Raw genomic sequence first — 17,343 nt, forward strand, 5'->3', positions numbered from 1 at the left:
AGCGTGCTCTGTGACACCATGTGGCAGCATGCTGTGACACCATGTGGCAGTGTGCTCTGTGACACCATGTGGCAGCGTGCTGTGACACCATGTGGCAGTGAGCTGTGACACCATGTGGCAGCGTGCTGTGACACCATGTGGCAGCGTGCTGTGACACCATGCGGCAGTGTTCACTAACACCATGTGGCAGCGTGCTGTGACACCATGTGGCAGCGTGCTGTGACACCATGTGGCAGCGTGCTCTGTGACACCATGTGGCAGCGTGCTGTGACACCATGCGGCAGTGTTCACTAACACCATGTGGCAGCGTGCTGTGACACCATGTGGCAGCGTGCTGTGACACCATGTGGCAGCGTGCTCTGTGACACCATGTGGCAGCGTGCTCTGTGACACCATGTGGCAGCGTGCTGTGACACCATGTGGCAGCATGCTCTGTGACACCATGTGGCAGCGTGCTGTGACACCATGTGGCAGTGAGCTGTGACACCATGTGGCAGCGTGCTGTGACACCATGTGGCAGCGTGCTGTGACACCATGCGGCAGTGTTCACTAACACCATGTGGCAGCGTGCTGTGACACCATGTGGCAGCGTGCTGTGACACCATGTGGCAGCGTGCTCTGTGACACCATGTGGCAGTGTGCTGTGACACCATGCGGCAGTGTTCACTAACACCATGTGGCAGTGAGCTGTGACAACATGTGGCAGCGTGCTCTGTGACACCATGTGGCAGCGTGCTGTGACACCATGTGGCAGTGAGCTGTGACACCATGCGTGAGTGAGTGTGCTGTGACACCATGTGGCAGCGTGCTGTAACACCACACGGCAGTGTGCTTAAACACCATGTGGCAGTGTGCTGTGACACCATGTGGCAGCGTACTCTAACACCATGCAGCATTTGCTGTGACGGCACATGGTAGCCAGGTGCTGTGACACCACATGGCAGCCATGTGTTGATGCCATGCAGGAGCACACTTCACGCAGTGCGGCATGGGGTGGGAGAACACTTGCTTTAGCTCTCTTAAGCAAAGTCTGGGTGCCACAATGTGGGGATGACGGAGGGGTCCTACAGGCTCAGGGGACTGCCCTGGGTTTGGGGCCTCTTGCTCACAATAGCCTGAGCCTGGCCAAGCTTGCTACCTGGCTCCCCGGCCCCACGGCCCCCGGCTCCCCAGCCCCCTGGCTCTCCAGCCTCCGGCTCCCGTGCAGCCCCTCTCCCATGCAGCACAACACAGCACGTGCTCTTGGACCCCCAGAGCTTTGAGAGGAGCCTAATTTTGACGGGTGGGTTGCTTATTTTTAAGACTTTGTTTGAAAGGCAGATTTACAGAGAGAGAAAATACACACTCACACACACAGACACCTTCCATCTGCTGGATCTCTTCCCAGATGGCCATAACAGAGCTGGGCTTGTCTGAAGCAGGAGCCTGGAGCTTCTTTTGGCTTCTCCCATGTGGGTGCAGGATCCCAAGGACTTGGGTCATCCTCTGCTGCTTTCCCAGGCTTCAAGTGGGGAGCTGCATCAGAAATGGGGTAGCCAGCACATGAGTTGGTGCCCATATGGGATGCCAGCACTGCAGGTAAAGGCTTAACATGCTGTGCTACAACGCCAGCTTTGAGCTTCCTTTCCTTAGAGGAATTCTGTAAAGGACAACAACGCTCAGTGTCCAGCAGAAAGGGAGACCGTCCAGGTAGCATGCAGAGGCAATGGGCAGGAGCCACAAGTGAAGGACATGTGGAAGAGGTGGTGCGGAGCCTGGGAGACATGTCAGGGAAAGCGGAGGTGCTGGGGTGGGAGCTTAGGAACACAGTGGCCTGGGAGGTGGGGATGGGGTGGCACCAGGTAGCACCTGCTCTGGGGGGTCTTGTCCTGGGAGGGGACTGGAAAGCCCAAGGGGACACCCACAGTTGGCATGCCCACCCCACACTGCCCACCACTGAAACAGAGAGCCCCAGGGACTGAGCCTTTCCAAATGAGAATTAACACAGACAACCCTTGGCTTTCAGGCAAAGGCACCACCTTGACCTGCGCTGTATCTGGCACACAGACGCCCAGGCCCGTTACATCACGATGACATGTGTGGACACATATTGCCCCTCCCCCGCTGGCGCCCACCTCTGCATGTAATGACCACAGCACCCCCTGGCATGAACAACACCCTACCTTTCTTTATTTGTACAAGAAATGCCTTCCAGGGCTGGTATCCTTAACTCATGTGGGCGGGGCATGAACCCTGGCCCTGGCGCAAATGCCTCACCATGGCCCCAGCATGAACCCTTAACCTTTGGCACCAACCCAAACAGCTCACCTGCAAGGGCTGAGCAGGTACCTGCCTGGGGCAAACTCAGGGAGCAGCAGCTATGGCACTGCCGCAGCCTTGGGCTCCAAGACCAACTCAGGCTGGAATATCTGCCTCTGAAAAGGTACTCAGGCATGGGCTGGGGGCCTCAGGCCTCCTGCTCGGTCTGCAGGCCTCGGCTCCCTGTCGTGAAGACCTGTCAGGCACAGGCAGTGCTCAGCACCCTGAGGGTCACAGGCGTGGGGTCTGTGGGATGGCGTGTGGGTAAAGCGGCTGACCGCCATGCCAACATCCCATACAACTAGAGTCCAGGTTGGCCCACTGCCTACGCAGCTTCCTGCCAATGACCTGAGACAGCAGTGGAGGACTGCAGAGGGCACGGTTCCCTGTGCCCGCGTGGGATGGTGCCGGAGTCCAGCTCCAGCCGAGTTTGGAACTCGAGAAGAGTGTGTAGATGAGGCGTAAAGAGGAAGGAAATGGACCACTACGATTCCATGATCATAATGGACAATGTGGGAAAGCTGTCCGCTTTATTTATACAGAAACAGTCAAACTCTGGCTCAGACTTTTTATGTCATGGTCAAGTGGGTGTTTCCAAGGATAATTCTGCCATTTGTTTTACCTAAAAACAACAGAAGTTCCTGCTATAATTCTTGTTCTACAACTTAATCTTGTATCACAAAGAAAAGGAGAACCTAAAGATCGAGGAAAGAATGAAACCCTAAATATAGGTCCCTTGATTAGCATAAGGTCAATGGGGACAGCCAAGACAGCATGAATAATAGAAGGCCCTTACTATTATTGACATTAACCTCCAAGCTCACAGTGAGTAAAGAAGCCAACTCCACAGTAGCAAACAGTGCCTGAATGGATTAGAATTCTTTCGCAGGGTGGTCCGGTGTCCATGCAAAGCAAGGTTGCGCTGCATTCAGGTGGTTGTACAGACAGTGGGAAGTTCCTTGTGACCCTGCCTGCACGGACCCCAACAGGATGGAGCTCCTGGCCACGGGCTACAGCCTGGCAGAAGCAGCAGTCTGGAGAGTGACCCAGCAGACGCAAGAAATAGCTCGTTCTCTCCCTCATTCAAATAAATAATAATTTTTAGAAAGACTCAAAATATAATTCTCAAAATGAGTAAATTCTGTGTTGTTCTGGGCTTCAAAAATCTTTTTCTTCTCTGTAGTCATTTTATTTTTGAAAGAACTGTCCCATCTGCTGGTTCCCCTCCCCCAGGTGCACATGATGGCCAGGGGCAGGGCACCCAGAGCTCCACTTGCACTCGCCCCACTGTGGGTGGCAGGGACCCATCTGCCTCCCAGGGTGCTGCGGCAGGGAGCTGCAAGGGAGGCAAAGATGCCGGGCACTGTGTCTCAGTGACAACTGCACCAGCTCGGCAAACGCCAGCCCCTTGCTCAGATTTTAAAAGCGATGGTTTGCTTGCAAGTATGTGAATGTTGAGACACAGTGGTACCCACCCTAAAGTATGGGGCAGAGTCCTTCTAAACCAGTTCCCTGCTGCTGCACCTGGCCCATGTGCGTGGCTTCCTGCCACCACCAGGAGCCTTGGAGGCAACCCTGGGCTCCTCCTGGCTTGAGCCTGGCCCAGTCCTGGCTACTGTCTGTTAGTTACTTAAAACAGTTTAGAGTTCTAGTTCCTAGGATATTATATTAATACGCACAGCTAATTCCCACAACCTGAAAACACCAGATGCAACGAGGTATCTTAGGCTTATTCCAGCGGGGCAGGAACAGGGGGGAGGTGGTGGAGATCAGAAAAAAGGGCAGAAGGAAGCAACCGGGGCCTTTTTATGCAGGTAGGCCAGGCAAGGTGTGGGGGGCGGGGATTAGGAGGGATTGAGGGCCGGCCCCAGGGGATTGGTGCCTGCAGGTGAATGCCTAGGGATGATTGGTGAGTGGTGGGGTTGGGGAAGCAGCTGGAAGATCAGGGGTGGGAGTCTCAGGTGGAATGTCAGGTTACATCTGATTGATGGATGGCTAGGCTGGCGCAAATTTCGTGAGCTGTGAGGAAGAAGAAATGGCGCCTGGTCCAGGGTGGGATATTCAAATAACTCTACACTGTCGGCATCTGGGAAATAAGCCAAGTGTTCGCTGTCCTGAGGCGAGGGACTTGGTGCACAGAGCCTATAACAACACGCGTAGACTGCTATGTTGGTGAGATAGTCAAAGTTTATTAGTGGCATCAGGCTCTTATAGACTGAGGCTCACACAGGATAAGGGAGGAGGTATTGAGGAGCTTCCCTGGTTCTCATAAACCCCTTTACAGAACTCATCAATTGTCTCCACACCCTTGCTTGAAACTACCTTTTTGTTTTGTATATCCACCCAAGTGTCCTCATACAAACGCTATCCAACCAGTTGTTATCCTATGTTGGCTGTCCTTCCCCAGCCACCCAGTCAGGGAGTCCGATTCTCACTGTGCCTTCCACATCATGGAATGGAGGGGAGGAACGAGGGTGAGGCGACAGAAGACTAGTCTAAGCAGGTCAGAGCATCATTTCCACAGCGTGACTCCCTGAGCAACAGGAAATGTGGATGTGAGGAGCCACTCTTGTCATACAGTTCACGAGGTGCGGTTCAGAAACCCCTCACATGCGCATAGACGTCCCGAGGTGAGCATGACCTAGGGACGCTTCAGACCCACCTGCGCACCTTACAGAGGAGCCTGGGCCAGTCCATCTCTACCCAGATCAGATGAGGACAGGCAGGCAGCTGGAAAGTGAGCAGGAGCTGAGGAACACTCCCCCACACCTGAACCATACTTCACTTCCACAGGTGCAGGCTGGGAATACATAAGACTAACACCTGTTCCCTGCCACGCCCTACTCCCCAACACACACCCGTACCCCAGCACACCTGCATCCTACTCCCCAACACATGCCCATAACCCAGCCCCCACACCCACTCAAGCCCCTCTCAACACACACCTATACCCCACTCCCCGTCACACACCAAAGCCCCACTCCCAGAGATCCACTTGCGCCCGACTCCTCGTCACACAGCCGACGCGTAAGAATCCAGGGTGTCTTCCTAGAGATGCCCTTAGATGTTCTGCAGCTCCAGGTACAACTTTGCCAGGAAACTTTCTTTTCTTAGAGATTTAGTTATTTGAAAGGCAGTGTGTGTTTGTGTGTGTGTGTGTGTGTGTGAGAGAGAGAGAGAGAGAGAGAGAGAGAGAGAGAGAGAGAGAGAGAGAGAGAGGAAGGAAGGAAGGAAGGAAGGAAGGAAGGAAGGAAGGAAGGAAGGAAGGAAGAAAGAAAGAAAATCTTTCATTTGCTGGTTCCCTCCCCAAATGCTGCAGTGTCTGGGGCTGGGCCAGGCTGAAGCCAGGAGCTTCTTCCAGGTCTCCCATGTGGGCGCAGGGGCCCAGGTATTTGGCCCATACTCCACTGCTTTCCCAGGCACATCAGCCAGGAGCTGGATTGGAAGTGGGGCAGCCAGGACTCAAATTGGTGCCCATATGGGATGCTGTTCTTACAGGTGGTGGCTCTTCCTGCTACACGTTGCTAGCACCAGCATGACACCACTGAGATCCCCAGGGGACACAGGAGAGACCAGGTGAGGAGGCAGACGAAGGGCTGGGCAGTCCGTCGGTCCCGCTGGAATGAAAGTTCCTTCCGAGTGGACTTGATGCTACAGTCCTGCAGTTGGAATCACAGGGTCCCAATTCTGACTGGCTTTGTCCTCACACACAGTGTACTTAAAAGACACTTTGAAAACTGGGTCCGGCCCTCCTTGGAGCGCCCCCGGTCCCCGCTGCGGAATTCTGTGAGACGAGAACTGAAACCACCCTTCTGCCATCACTTTCCTGGATCCCTAGGACTCGAGCCTCGCCTCAACTCTATGCCATTTGAACATTCAGCTGGGCCCTGCCTTGGGCACCACCCTAGTAAGGACAACCGCAACTTTGTGGGACAGGGTGTTGGCGGGCAGTCTGGAGTGTATGCTGCTGCTTCCTGTACACACCTTCGCCCCCTCAACTCCTCCCTGATGGAGGAATAAACCTGGAACAAACCCAGCTGGGGGTCAAAGTCCTCACGTAAACGGGGGGGCGGGTGTTAAAATCTTCAGACGACTTTGGGGACCGTCAGGTGACTGGGACACCCGAGGGTCTGGAAGGAGAAGTTAGTCACAGTGAAAACATCCTTTACAAGACTTATTGATCTATTTGAGAGAGTTCCAGAGAGAGGGAGAGAACGAGAGCCAGCTGTCATCCACTGCTTCACTTCCCTGCCAGTCAGTGCCCAGAGCCTGGCCAGGCAGCCCCCGGGAGCTTCATCGGGTCCCCTTGGGCCATCAGCAGGGAGCTGGATGAGATGTGGAGCAGTGGGGAGCAGGCAGGGTACTCTAAACCTCAATTTTATTCCCTTCAAGGCTTGATAACTTTGTAAGTAAACTGACAGAATGCAGACACGCACACCAGGAACGACCACTCCGGGGGGACCAGCGCTTTGGTGTAGTGGTGAAGCTCTGCCGGCACTGCCAGCATCCCAAGGGTGCTGGCTCCTGTCCCGGCCGCTCACTCCCCACCCAGCTCTCCGCTCACACATGCGGGAAAGCAGCAGAGGACGGTCCAAGCCCTTGGGCCCCTGCACCCACGTGGGAGACCCGGAAGAAGCTGCCGCCCCGAGGATGGAGACCCGGGGGTGACCGCCGCGCCCGGGGTGTCGGCGTGCCGGTCAGCCGCAGCCCCGAGGAGGCGGACCTTGCCCGGGTCCCCTTCCTCCCGGGCCCCGATTGCTTCCTCGCCAGTCGGCGGAAACAGCTTAGCCACAGAAGCACACATTTCCGTTACCGAGGGAGGGCCTTCCACACAGGATCCCGTCAGAAACTCCCCAGGGACCTGCATTTCCGGGCGCCCTGTTGGGGAATGCATGGGTTCCCACAAGCCTCTAGGGCGCACGACCCCACGGCCCGGAAGGGGTGGGGCCACGGTCTCCAGGGCGACGGCGCCGCGGCGGGCAAGGCCCCGCCCCCGTCCCCGCTGCGGCCCGCCTCCTGCGCATGCGCCCGTTGGTCCCGCCCCTCGCGCCGCCGTCGGCCATTTCGCCACTTTTCGCTCGGTGCGGGGCTAGGGGTTGTGCGGCCTCGGTGAGGAGCCGGAGGGGAGCCATTGAGGGAGCGGGTGAGGGAGCGGGCGGCCCGGTGAGGAGCGGGTGAGGGTGCGGGCGGCTTGGTGAGGAGCCGGTGAGGGGGCGGGCGGCGCGGTGAGGAGCCGGTGAGGGGGCGGGCGTCCCCGGTGGGGAGCCGGTGAGGAGCCGGTGAGGGAGCGGGCGGCCCGGTGAGGAGCCGGTGAGGGGGTGGGCGTCCCCGGTGGGGAGCCGGTGAGGAGCCGGTGAGGGAGCGGGCGGCCTGGTGGCGTCTCCCGCCGCTCCTCGTCCCGGGCTGCCCGCGCTCTGAGGGCGAAGGCTGGGCAGGAAGCGGGGAGGGAGCCGGGCCGGGGTGGGCCGACGGGCCGTGGTTAGGGCGGCAGGCGCGGAGGGGCCCGGGATCCCGCCCGGCCGTCCTCGGGTGCTGACGGCGGCCTGGCCCCGAGCTGGGTGCTGGGTGCTGGGTGCTGGCGGGTTGGCCGGCCCGGGGAGAACACCCGGTTTGAAGGAGCAGGTGCACCGCGCGGCCCGCGGCACGGTGTGGTTGAGCACCTCTTAGTCTGGAGGCTGGGCTCGCGTTTCCATCCTGAGCTAGCGCTTCTGGCTGTGTCCGTTTCTGCTGTGCAGTGCGGTGGACGCACCTGTCCTGTGAAGAGCTACGGGTTAAAACAGACGAGGTGCCGATTGCAGGGCCGATCTTTGAGCTAGACAAGTCTTACGGGCACTGCTTCCCAGTTTTGATTTTTGCATGATTTGTACGTAGTTCACATCACAAAATCTTGTGTTCTGGGGTCATAGACTTTCCAGTGGTGTTGTTAAACTTTCAGGCAGTTTTTTAATAGATGCATTTATTTATTGGAGAGTTAGAGGACTGGGGACCTTGCAGTCGTAGGTTCACTCCCTCGATGGGCTAGGCCCAGTCAGGAGCTTCCTCAGGTCTGCTGCTGCTTTCCCAGCGCGTTAGCAGAGCACTGATTGGGAAGTGCACAGCCAGGACACAAACCGGTGTCCCTGTGGGATGCTGGCTTCAGTGGCCGCGGCTCTGCTGTGCCGCAGCATCATTGTAAGTGATGATGTTTTATTGGGCATGGTAATATAGTTCTCAAAGCTTTTACCTTGCAGCATTATCGTATTTGCTGTAGTTTCTGAAAATGAGAGAGAAGAAGGTATGGTGTTTTCAATAGGAAAATCCTACAAATGATGGACTTGAAATTTACTGGGCTAGGCCTACCACTGAAAACTGAGTGTCACCAAGTCCTTTTGCGGTCTGAAACGTGAGATTTCACAAGGTTCAGAATCTGCTCCAACATGGGAATGTGGTAGTTTCAATATGGCGAGGAGGCCTGTCATTGATATCACAGTCGGGAAGTGCAGCTGGCCTGGCCCGTGGAGCCGCAGGCCTGGACCCACCGGAATTCACCTTAGGCGCTCCTGGCGTTGGCCACACCCGTGATACCAGGGCGACTTAGCCAAGAGTTGGTAGTTTCCGGGTTTTGGTAAATATGGTGCTGATTTTTTGTTTCCAACTTTTTTTTTAGGCTTGCCAGAGCCCCTGAGCCATGGGTGACGTTAAGGATTTTCTGTATGCCTGGTGCGGCAAAAGAAAGATGACGCCATCCTATGAGATCAGAGCCGTGGGCAACAAGAACCGGCAGAAGTTCATGTGTGAGGTACTGAGCGCTGCTGCGGGCTGTGCGTCTCGCAGCTCAGGTCTGAGTTAGGACGGTAGTTTTGTTTAGAAGTGGTCGTGACTTGCGCACTGGAGAAGGGCGGTTCTTTATCTGGTGCTGTGGTGGCTCTATGTCTCATCAGCAGTCTGATAGGCCAGTTTCTGAAACCCGAGCCGCCTCAGCACTCAGGGCTGGGTCAGCTTGAACAGGTAGGGCAGCAAGTGCGAGTAGCAGGCTTGCTGTGTGATACGTAAAGTCATATTTTATTCTCCAACACTATGTACAAAGAGGTACCAGAACCATTTAAGTGGATTTTTTGGATTATTTTATCACTGGACAGTATAATCCAGTCTATTCTATTCTATGAATTCTGGTTTCGTTGTGTTTAGATTATGAGTTTCTAAAAATTAGCTATTAGTTGTTTCTTAGTTGAACGACACATTTTGAACATCCTGGAGTTACCCCAGTAAATGGGTTCATCTTGCTCTTGGTTCCAGGTTCGAGTGGAAGGGTACAATTACACTGGTATGGGCAATTCCACCAACAAAAAGGACGCGCAGAGCAATGCTGCCAGAGACTTCCTCAACTACCTGGTGCGAATCAACCAAGTCAGGAGTGAGGACGTCCCAGCTATGGGGGTGAGTCATGCGGCTGGTGCTGCATTTGAGTGCTTTGTTGGGAGTGAGAAGCAGTTCATGTCCACGCTTGTAACTTCTGTGGCTGTGTTGGGTTACAGAAATGAGACCAAATAAAGGAGGAGGTGCACAGATTTACTGTGGGCAAATGGCTCTGCATGAGAGAAAAGGAAACTTGAATGTGCCAAGGAAGTTTGGGGGCTCACGCCTGTGGTCCTCGATGTTGGCAGTGTGTAAGCAGTGTGCATCGGGAGCAAGCCACACGGCGTATAACCTGTGTGCATTGGGCACAGGCCGCACAACGTGTACCCGTGTGCGTTCGGACCAGACTGCATGCCTCAGGCTGCGCTTGGAGCTGATGTTGGCCTTTCTGCAAACTGAGTTGAGGATCCGTGTGCTCCTCTAAGGCCCAGAAGAACAAGTGTTGATTCATCTGTGGGTGAAGGGATTAAGCAAGATGATCTTGATTCTCTCTGGAGAAAATTTTGCAGATTTTTTTCAGAGGTTTTCTATAAGGAGTTACTGTGAGAGGGAGAAGAAGAGGTGGATCTTCCGGAGGGCTGCAGTGGCAGGGCTGGGCAGGTTGGAGCCAAGAGCTTTAGGTCGCCCACAGGGACCCAGCCACTGGCGCAGCCTCTGTTGCTTTTCCAGGTGCATTAGCAGGAACCTGGATCAAAAGTAGAGCAGCTGGGATTCAAGCCGGTGGTGCCACAGGCAGAGGCTTCATCCTCTGGGTCATGTCTCCCATATCAATACCTGGACGAGAATGGTGAAGGTTAAAGTAGTTGGAGCCCTAGAACTGGCATTGTGGTATAGCATGCTGACTCTGCCTGTGGTGCTGGCATCCCATGTAGGTGCTGGCTCTAAGTCCTGACCAGTGCTCAGCTAATGCTCACATTGTAGACTCCTGGCTTCAGCCTGACCCGCCCTGGGCGTGTTTGGCCATCGGGAGTGAAGCGACATGGAACACCTCTGTCTCTGCCTCTCAAATGAGTAAATAGATCTTGAGGAAACAAAGCCTTAGTTGTATTGTGTTGGGCTCTACTAATCGTACAATTGTACTCTCATTTTGTCTTTGTATTTGGGGTGAGTTTGGGTTGGATTCTGGCATAGGAATATTCAGTGTGCAGGCACTGGATGGTGTGGCTTTCTTGTTTCCTTAGGCAGTTAATTGGTGCAACACAGAATACATCATTGAGACAGTAAATACTGAATCTTGTTTCAGTCTTCTCATCCTCCGCTAGGAGTCTGCCCTATGCCTGTGTGGTTCAAGGTCTAAGCAAAGGTGTGGGCAGACCTCTTGGAGACTGTTCTGGACTCTTTCTGCAGTTCTCTTCATTTCTAGCAAATTTGGTTTCCTGGTGCTTTTTGAAAGATCTATTTTTATTGAAAGATTTACAGAGAGAAGCAGATCTTCCATCTGCTGGTTCCCTCCCTAGGTTGCTGCAACAGCCTGAACTGAGCCAATCTGAAGCCAGGAGCCTGGATCTTCTGGATCTCCCACACAGGTGTAGGGTCCTAAGACTTTGGGCCGTCCTCAGCTGCTCTCCTAGGCCACAAGCTGGGAGCTGGATGGGAAGTGAAGCAGCCTGGTGTGAAGCTGGATGGGGTACTAGTGCTGCAGGCAGCAGCTTTACTTGCTATGCTCCACAGCGGCTCCTGCTTGAGCTCCGCAGCTCTGACTCTTCAGGGAGATATCAGGAATGCACAGGGACTCACCTGTGGCCTGCCATGCAGCTCCCGTGCTGGGGTGGGGGTGTGTGCGCTCTCCTGTGGGTGGGTTATTGTTAGAGGTCCTTGTTTGACTGTGTGGGGGAGGGAGAATAGCACACAGGGAATAGGTGGTTAGCCTAGTGGGCAGGATGCTGGATGGTAGGGGGCCTGGGTTGCATTCCAACCCCCATGCCCCAGCATTGTCTTTGCAGGTGTTTGGGGGTGAGCCAGCACAAGAGGGCTGTACCTTCTTTGTCTTAGTGTCTGTCCCCAGCTCTTTAGCCTGTTGTGTACAAAGCTTGGGGAAAGACCATGTTTTGAGTTTGACTGACGCTTTAGTTTAAAACCCTGACCTCACGAAATCCCCATGTCCCTTCTCACCCAGGGGCCTTGGCTCCTGAGAACGCTGCAAGACTGTAGCCACCTTGCTTGGCTAGCAGTGCAGGCCCAGTGACGGGCTCCCTGCAGAGTCCAGTTGGTCACTGTTGGGTCTGATGCTTCTGCTACTGTCTTCGCTGTTCGTGTTGGCTGATCTCACTGCAGCTACTCATCGAAGCCAGAAGGAGCAACATTGCTTTTGATTTTAAGGGATTGTCCTTTTAAGATTGTTTCTGTGGCTTTGTGTTAAATTTATTTACAGGTATTCAGAAAAGTCGAGCCTGTAACCCTGCTTTCTGCTTTGTTTTCTCCTGGTTTCTTGGTTTTATTTTTTGACTTTAGATCAATTTTGTGTTTGAAAGCAAAGAAGAACAAGTTGCTATCTCTTGCTCTCCTTCTTTACTAATGGTGTTTTACTGCACTCTTTCCCATCAGCTGCTTGCTTGTTTTTTGTGTGCTTCCTTAAAGGGAAGAGTCTCAGAGAGGGACGGTTGGGAGAAAGAAGTCATCCGTCTGCTGGTTCACTTCTCAGATGGCTTGGATGACCTGGGCTAGGCTGGGCCTCAGCCAAGGGCCTGAAATTCCACGAGCCAGAACAGGAATCAGTGCCCATCTGGGATGCTGGAGCTTGGAGGTGATTAGCTAGTTGAGCTGTTGATCCAGGCCCCTGAATTTATGTTTTTTAAGGAGTAGCTTTGGACATTTTTGGTATCCAACAGCCATCTGCATGTTTTTCTCTAAACTGTTGGCTGAGCTGTGGCTGCTACGGCCACTTGGGAGTGAGCCAGCGGATCGAAGTCTCTCTCTTTGTCTCTCTAAATCTGCTTTTCCGATAGAAATAAGTAAATGTTTGACAGGTATGTATTTTCTCAAGCTTACCCTGTATGGCTGTATTTTCTTTCCACCCAGTCAGCACCCAGCCTTGTTGAACCTTCCATCCCGGCGCACTCCTTGACCACAGGAGTTGGTGGGTGGCCTGGGCCCCCTCACTGCGGTGCTGCTTGCTTAGATCTTTCAGGATGCACCTGTAGGTGCTGGCTGATCATTGCCGGTGCTGTGTGCTTCTCCATCCTGAGCTGCGCCTCAGGTTCTAGACCAGCTTTAGCAAACAGGCTTTTGTTTGTTCTTGGCAAGACAGATTTTTTTCTGCTGCTTCATTCCCCAAATGCTTGCAGCAGCCAGGGCTGGGCCAGGCCAAAGCCAGAAGATGAAATTTCAATCCTAGCCTCCAAAATGGTTGGCAGGAACGCCAATCTTTGGAGCATCACCTGCTGAAACAGGCATTCATTTTAAGCATGACAGGTGAAATTCTGTCTCCCCTATACAGCAGCATTTCTCCTTTCTTCAACTTAAATTCTTACGTTGGGAATGGTCCTACTCTGGTGACTAGATGAGCATTTGAGAGGTTTTGTCTTTCTCTGGTTCTCTGGTTTCTTGTTCGAGTGGAGAAGCGTCTTCGCTCGAATGGGCTCAGTGTGCTGGAAGCTCGGGAACCAGTCCAGCTCTGCATGTGGGTGGCAGGAACCCAAAGACGGGAGCCAGCCGTGTTGATCCCAGAGCCTGAGTAAGGCTTGGGCATCTTCCTGCCAGGCCAACGCCTTTCCACCCTCTGGTTTTTGATTGGGGTTTCATTTTGTTTATTCATAAAAATAATCTGTCCTCTGAAGTAGTGGACTGTCACCAGTTTTGGGTGGGAAGTGGGCTACTTGATGATACTGTGGAGATACCAGGGTGTTCGTAGCACTTGTGTTGCTGGAGTTGCAGAATCACAGAGGGAGAGATGGAGATCTGCCTGCAGGTCACTCCACGGAGGCCTGGAGCCTGGACCTCTCTCAGGTCTCCATGCAGGGCCCAAGCACTCTGGTCACTTGTACTGCCATTGCTAGTTGGGAAGTAGGGCAGCTGGGCTGCACTCACCCAACACTTGTGTGGATTGCCAGAATTACGGGTGGTAACTTAACCTTGTCTACTGCAGTGCTGGCCCCAGAACGCCACCTTCATAACAACATTTACTAATACTAATAATGTTATTCATAAATACCACCTGTAAAGTACTTGAGAAATGGGTTCAGAAAATACTTCCTGGACCCAGCACAGTGGCCTAGTGGCTAAAGTCCTCGCCTTGAACGCCCTGGGATCCCATATGGGTGCCAGTTCTAATCCCAGCAGCTCCACTTCCCATCCAGCTCCCTGTTTGTAGCCCTGGAAAGCAGTCAAGGATGGCCCAAAGCCTTGGGACCCGGTACCCGCGTGGGAGACCTGGAGGAAAGTTCCTGGCTCCTGGCTTCAGATCAGCACAGCACTGGCCATTGTGGTTACCTGGGGAGTGAATCATTGGACGGAAGATCTTCCTCTCTGTCTCCTCTTCTCTGTATATCTGACTTTGTAATAAAAATAAATCTTAAAAAAAAAAAGGAAGATCCTTCCTTAGTGTACTGAATGGTGTCATCTGAAATTACAGGAAGCAGAATGAACCTTGATAGTTGTGATAGATGATGGGTGAAAAAATGTGTAAACAGGGCCCAGCAGGGCGGCTTAGGCAGGTGTAGTGGTAAGGGTTAGCAGTACATGGTGTGGCTAAAGTCAACACCTTGTACATGCTGGGATCCCATATGGGCACTGACGCTGATCCACGTCCCGGCTGTTCCACTTCCCATTCAGCTCCCTGCTTCTGGCCTGGGGAGCAGTAGAGGATGACCCAAAGCCTTGGGACCCCTGCACCCACGTGGGAGACCCAGAAGAAGTTCCTGGCTTCTGACTTTGGATCAGCACAGTTCTGGCCATTGTGGCCCACTTGGAGAGTGAACCAATAGACAAGATCTTTCTGTCCTCTATAAATCTTTCCAATAAAAATAAATAAGCCTTTTTTAAAAATGGCTAAACATTGATTAGTCTTGGTTGTTGAGCCAATGATTAGAAAAATTGAGCTTCTTTGAATGTTCTTCTGTTATTTCTAGCAAGTTTGTGTATAGATGTCTTACAAAAACATTGTTTCCGATAGATTAGGAGAGAAAACTTAAATGTAATTGGCCTTTCATTTGGGTAGTGGGAGATGGAGTGTCCTGCGGCATTCCCTGTTAGGATAGGACCAAGGTCTGCATCAAAATTGAAAGGAAATGAGTAGGGGAAAGAGGCAAGATGGCAGCAGGGGTACAGACATGTGTGGTATGACAGACTGTTTAGACAGGGTGAAGCATAAGAAGCAGATTACAGGGGGTTGAGCAGTAGACGGGGGTACCTGGAGACCCCCTGGACACAGGGAAGTTGCGGCAACAGCAGAGCAGTGTTGCAGTGACCAGAAAAACCCACCAGCAGTCGACAGCAGCAGTCCAGACTTCTTAGATCCAGTAGTGGCCTCTGCTCGGCTCTTGTAGCTACCAGGTGGGAGCTTGTGTTCACGCAAGGAGCTCAGGAGGCAAATGCAGTCTGAGATCTGCTAATCTTGCTGAATACATTGGACCAGCTACAAGCAGAGAAAAAGTAAGGGACTCTGGGTGTCATCGTGTGTGGAGAAGCAGACTACAGAGTTGACGGAACGGCCCTTTAATCCTTGATGAACACAGATGCAAAGATCCTCAACAGAACACTAGACAACAGGATCCAACAGCACATGAGGCAGATCGTTCACCCGAACCTGGTGGGATTCATCCCAGGCATGCAGGGATGGTTCAACATTCACAAATCAATAAGTGTGATCCATTAGATTATTACAATGAAAACCATATGATCCTCTCAATAGATGCAGAGAAAGCCTTTGATAAAATCCAACACCACTTCATGCTGAAAACCCTAGGCAAGATAGGCATAGACGGAACATACTACAACACAATCAAAGCAGTATATGAAAAACCCAGTGCCAGCATCATATTAAATGGAGGAAGATTGGAAGCCTTCCCACTAAAATCTGGAACTAAACAGGGATGTCCACTGTCACCACTACTCTTCAGTATAGTATTGGAGCTCCTTGCCAGAGCTATTGGGCAAGAAAAATTAAAGGAATCCAAATTGGAAATGAGGAACTGAAATTATCTCTTTGCAGACGACATGATTCTCTACATAGAAGAACCAAAAGACTCAGTCAAGAGACTATTGGGGGACTCGGCAGCGTGGCCTAGTGGCTAAGGTCCTCGCCTTGATCCCATATGGCCGCTGGTTCTAATCCCAGCAGCTCCACTTCCTGTCTCTCCTCCTCTCAGTATATCTGACTTTGTAGTAAAAATAAAATAAATAAAAAATAAATAAAAATCTGCATATGTAAAAACTTAATAAAAAAACTTTAAAAAAAAAAGACTATTGGAACTCATAAGAGACTTTGGCAGAGTAGCAGGATACAAAATGAACACAAATCGATGGCACTAGTGTACACAAATAATTCCATGGCTGAGAAAGAAGTTGTAAGTACAGTCCCCTTTAAAATAGCAGAAAGGAATGGTAAATACCTAGGTATCGCTGTCCTGCAGTAATGGACTTTGCACAGAACCTGATTAATGACACGCGTGGACTACTGACTGGTGGTCATTAGCCCAAGTTTATTAACAGCATCAGACTTTTAAAAGAAAGTTGTCACATAGGCATCCAGGGAGGAGGGGCTTGGGCCATTTACATCTCAGCAGCAAGGGACAGTGTCCAGTCCTCTAGCAGGTCCTCCATCTAAACCTGTGAACCTGGAGGTCTCCTGCTTATTCATCTCCTTATCAGTTGCTCCCGCTGCCTTCAGGGGAGGTTCAGCTGGCTGTGTCTCCTCAATAGCAAAGATTCTGAAGGTCCTTCTTTACCTAGGAATTAGGCTAACTAAATATGTTGAAGACCCCTATAATGAAAACTGTAAAACATTTAAAAGGTAAATAGAAGAAGACATTGACAAATGGAAAAACTTACCATGTTCCTGGATTGGCAGGATCAACATCATCAAAATGACCATATCACCAAAAGTAATATACAGATTCAACACAATCCCAATCAGAATCCCAACAACATTCTTCTCAGAAATAGAAAAGATGATACAGAAGTTCATCTGTAATCACGAAAGACCATGACTAGCCAAAGCTATCTTGAATAAAAACCAAGTTGAAGGAATCACAATTCCAGACCTCAAGACGTACTACAGAACAGTGGTTATCAAAACAGTCTGGTACTGGTACAGAATGGAAACACCAGAAGGGAGCCCACACATGTATAATCAATTAATCTTTGACAAGAAAACCGAAAACAATCCAGGCAGAAATCCGGGTCTATTCAACAAATGCTGTTGGGACAACTGGATAGCAGCGTGCAGAATGAAGAAGCAAGACCCACACCTGTCACATTTTACAAAAATCAGCTCTAGGGCCCGGCGGCGTGGCCTAGCGGCTAAAGTCCTCGCCTTGAAAGCCCCGGGATCCCATATGGGCGCCGGTTCTAGTCCCGGCAGCTTCACTTCCCATCCAGCTCCCTGCTTGTGGCCTGGGAAAGCAGTCGAGGACGGCCCAATGCATTGGGACCCTGCACCCGCGTGGGAGACCTGGAAGAGGTTCCTGGTTCCCGGCTTCGGATCGGTGCGCA

General features: G+C 52.3%; 1 protein-coding gene across 1 annotated transcript in view; it reads left to right on the top strand.

The window, feature by feature from the left end:
* Window positions 1-8,926: 8,926 nt before the first annotated feature.
* Window positions 8,927-17,343, top strand: part of DHX9 (DExH-box helicase 9) — a 40,710-nt gene continuing 32,293 nt past the window's right edge. The window contains exons 1-2 of the mRNA XM_004578833.3: window positions 8,927-9,076; window positions 9,574-9,714. Coding sequence (XP_004578890.2) covers window positions 8,966-9,076; window positions 9,574-9,714 — 252 coding nt within the window. The 5' untranslated portion in view covers window positions 8,927-8,965. The remainder of the gene's footprint in view (window positions 9,077-9,573; window positions 9,715-17,343) is intronic.

Source organism: Ochotona princeps, chromosome 10 (genome assembly GCF_030435755.1).
Source record: "Ochotona princeps isolate mOchPri1 chromosome 10, mOchPri1.hap1, whole genome shotgun sequence".
NCBI lineage: Eukaryota > Metazoa > Chordata > Mammalia > Lagomorpha > Ochotonidae > Ochotona > Ochotona princeps.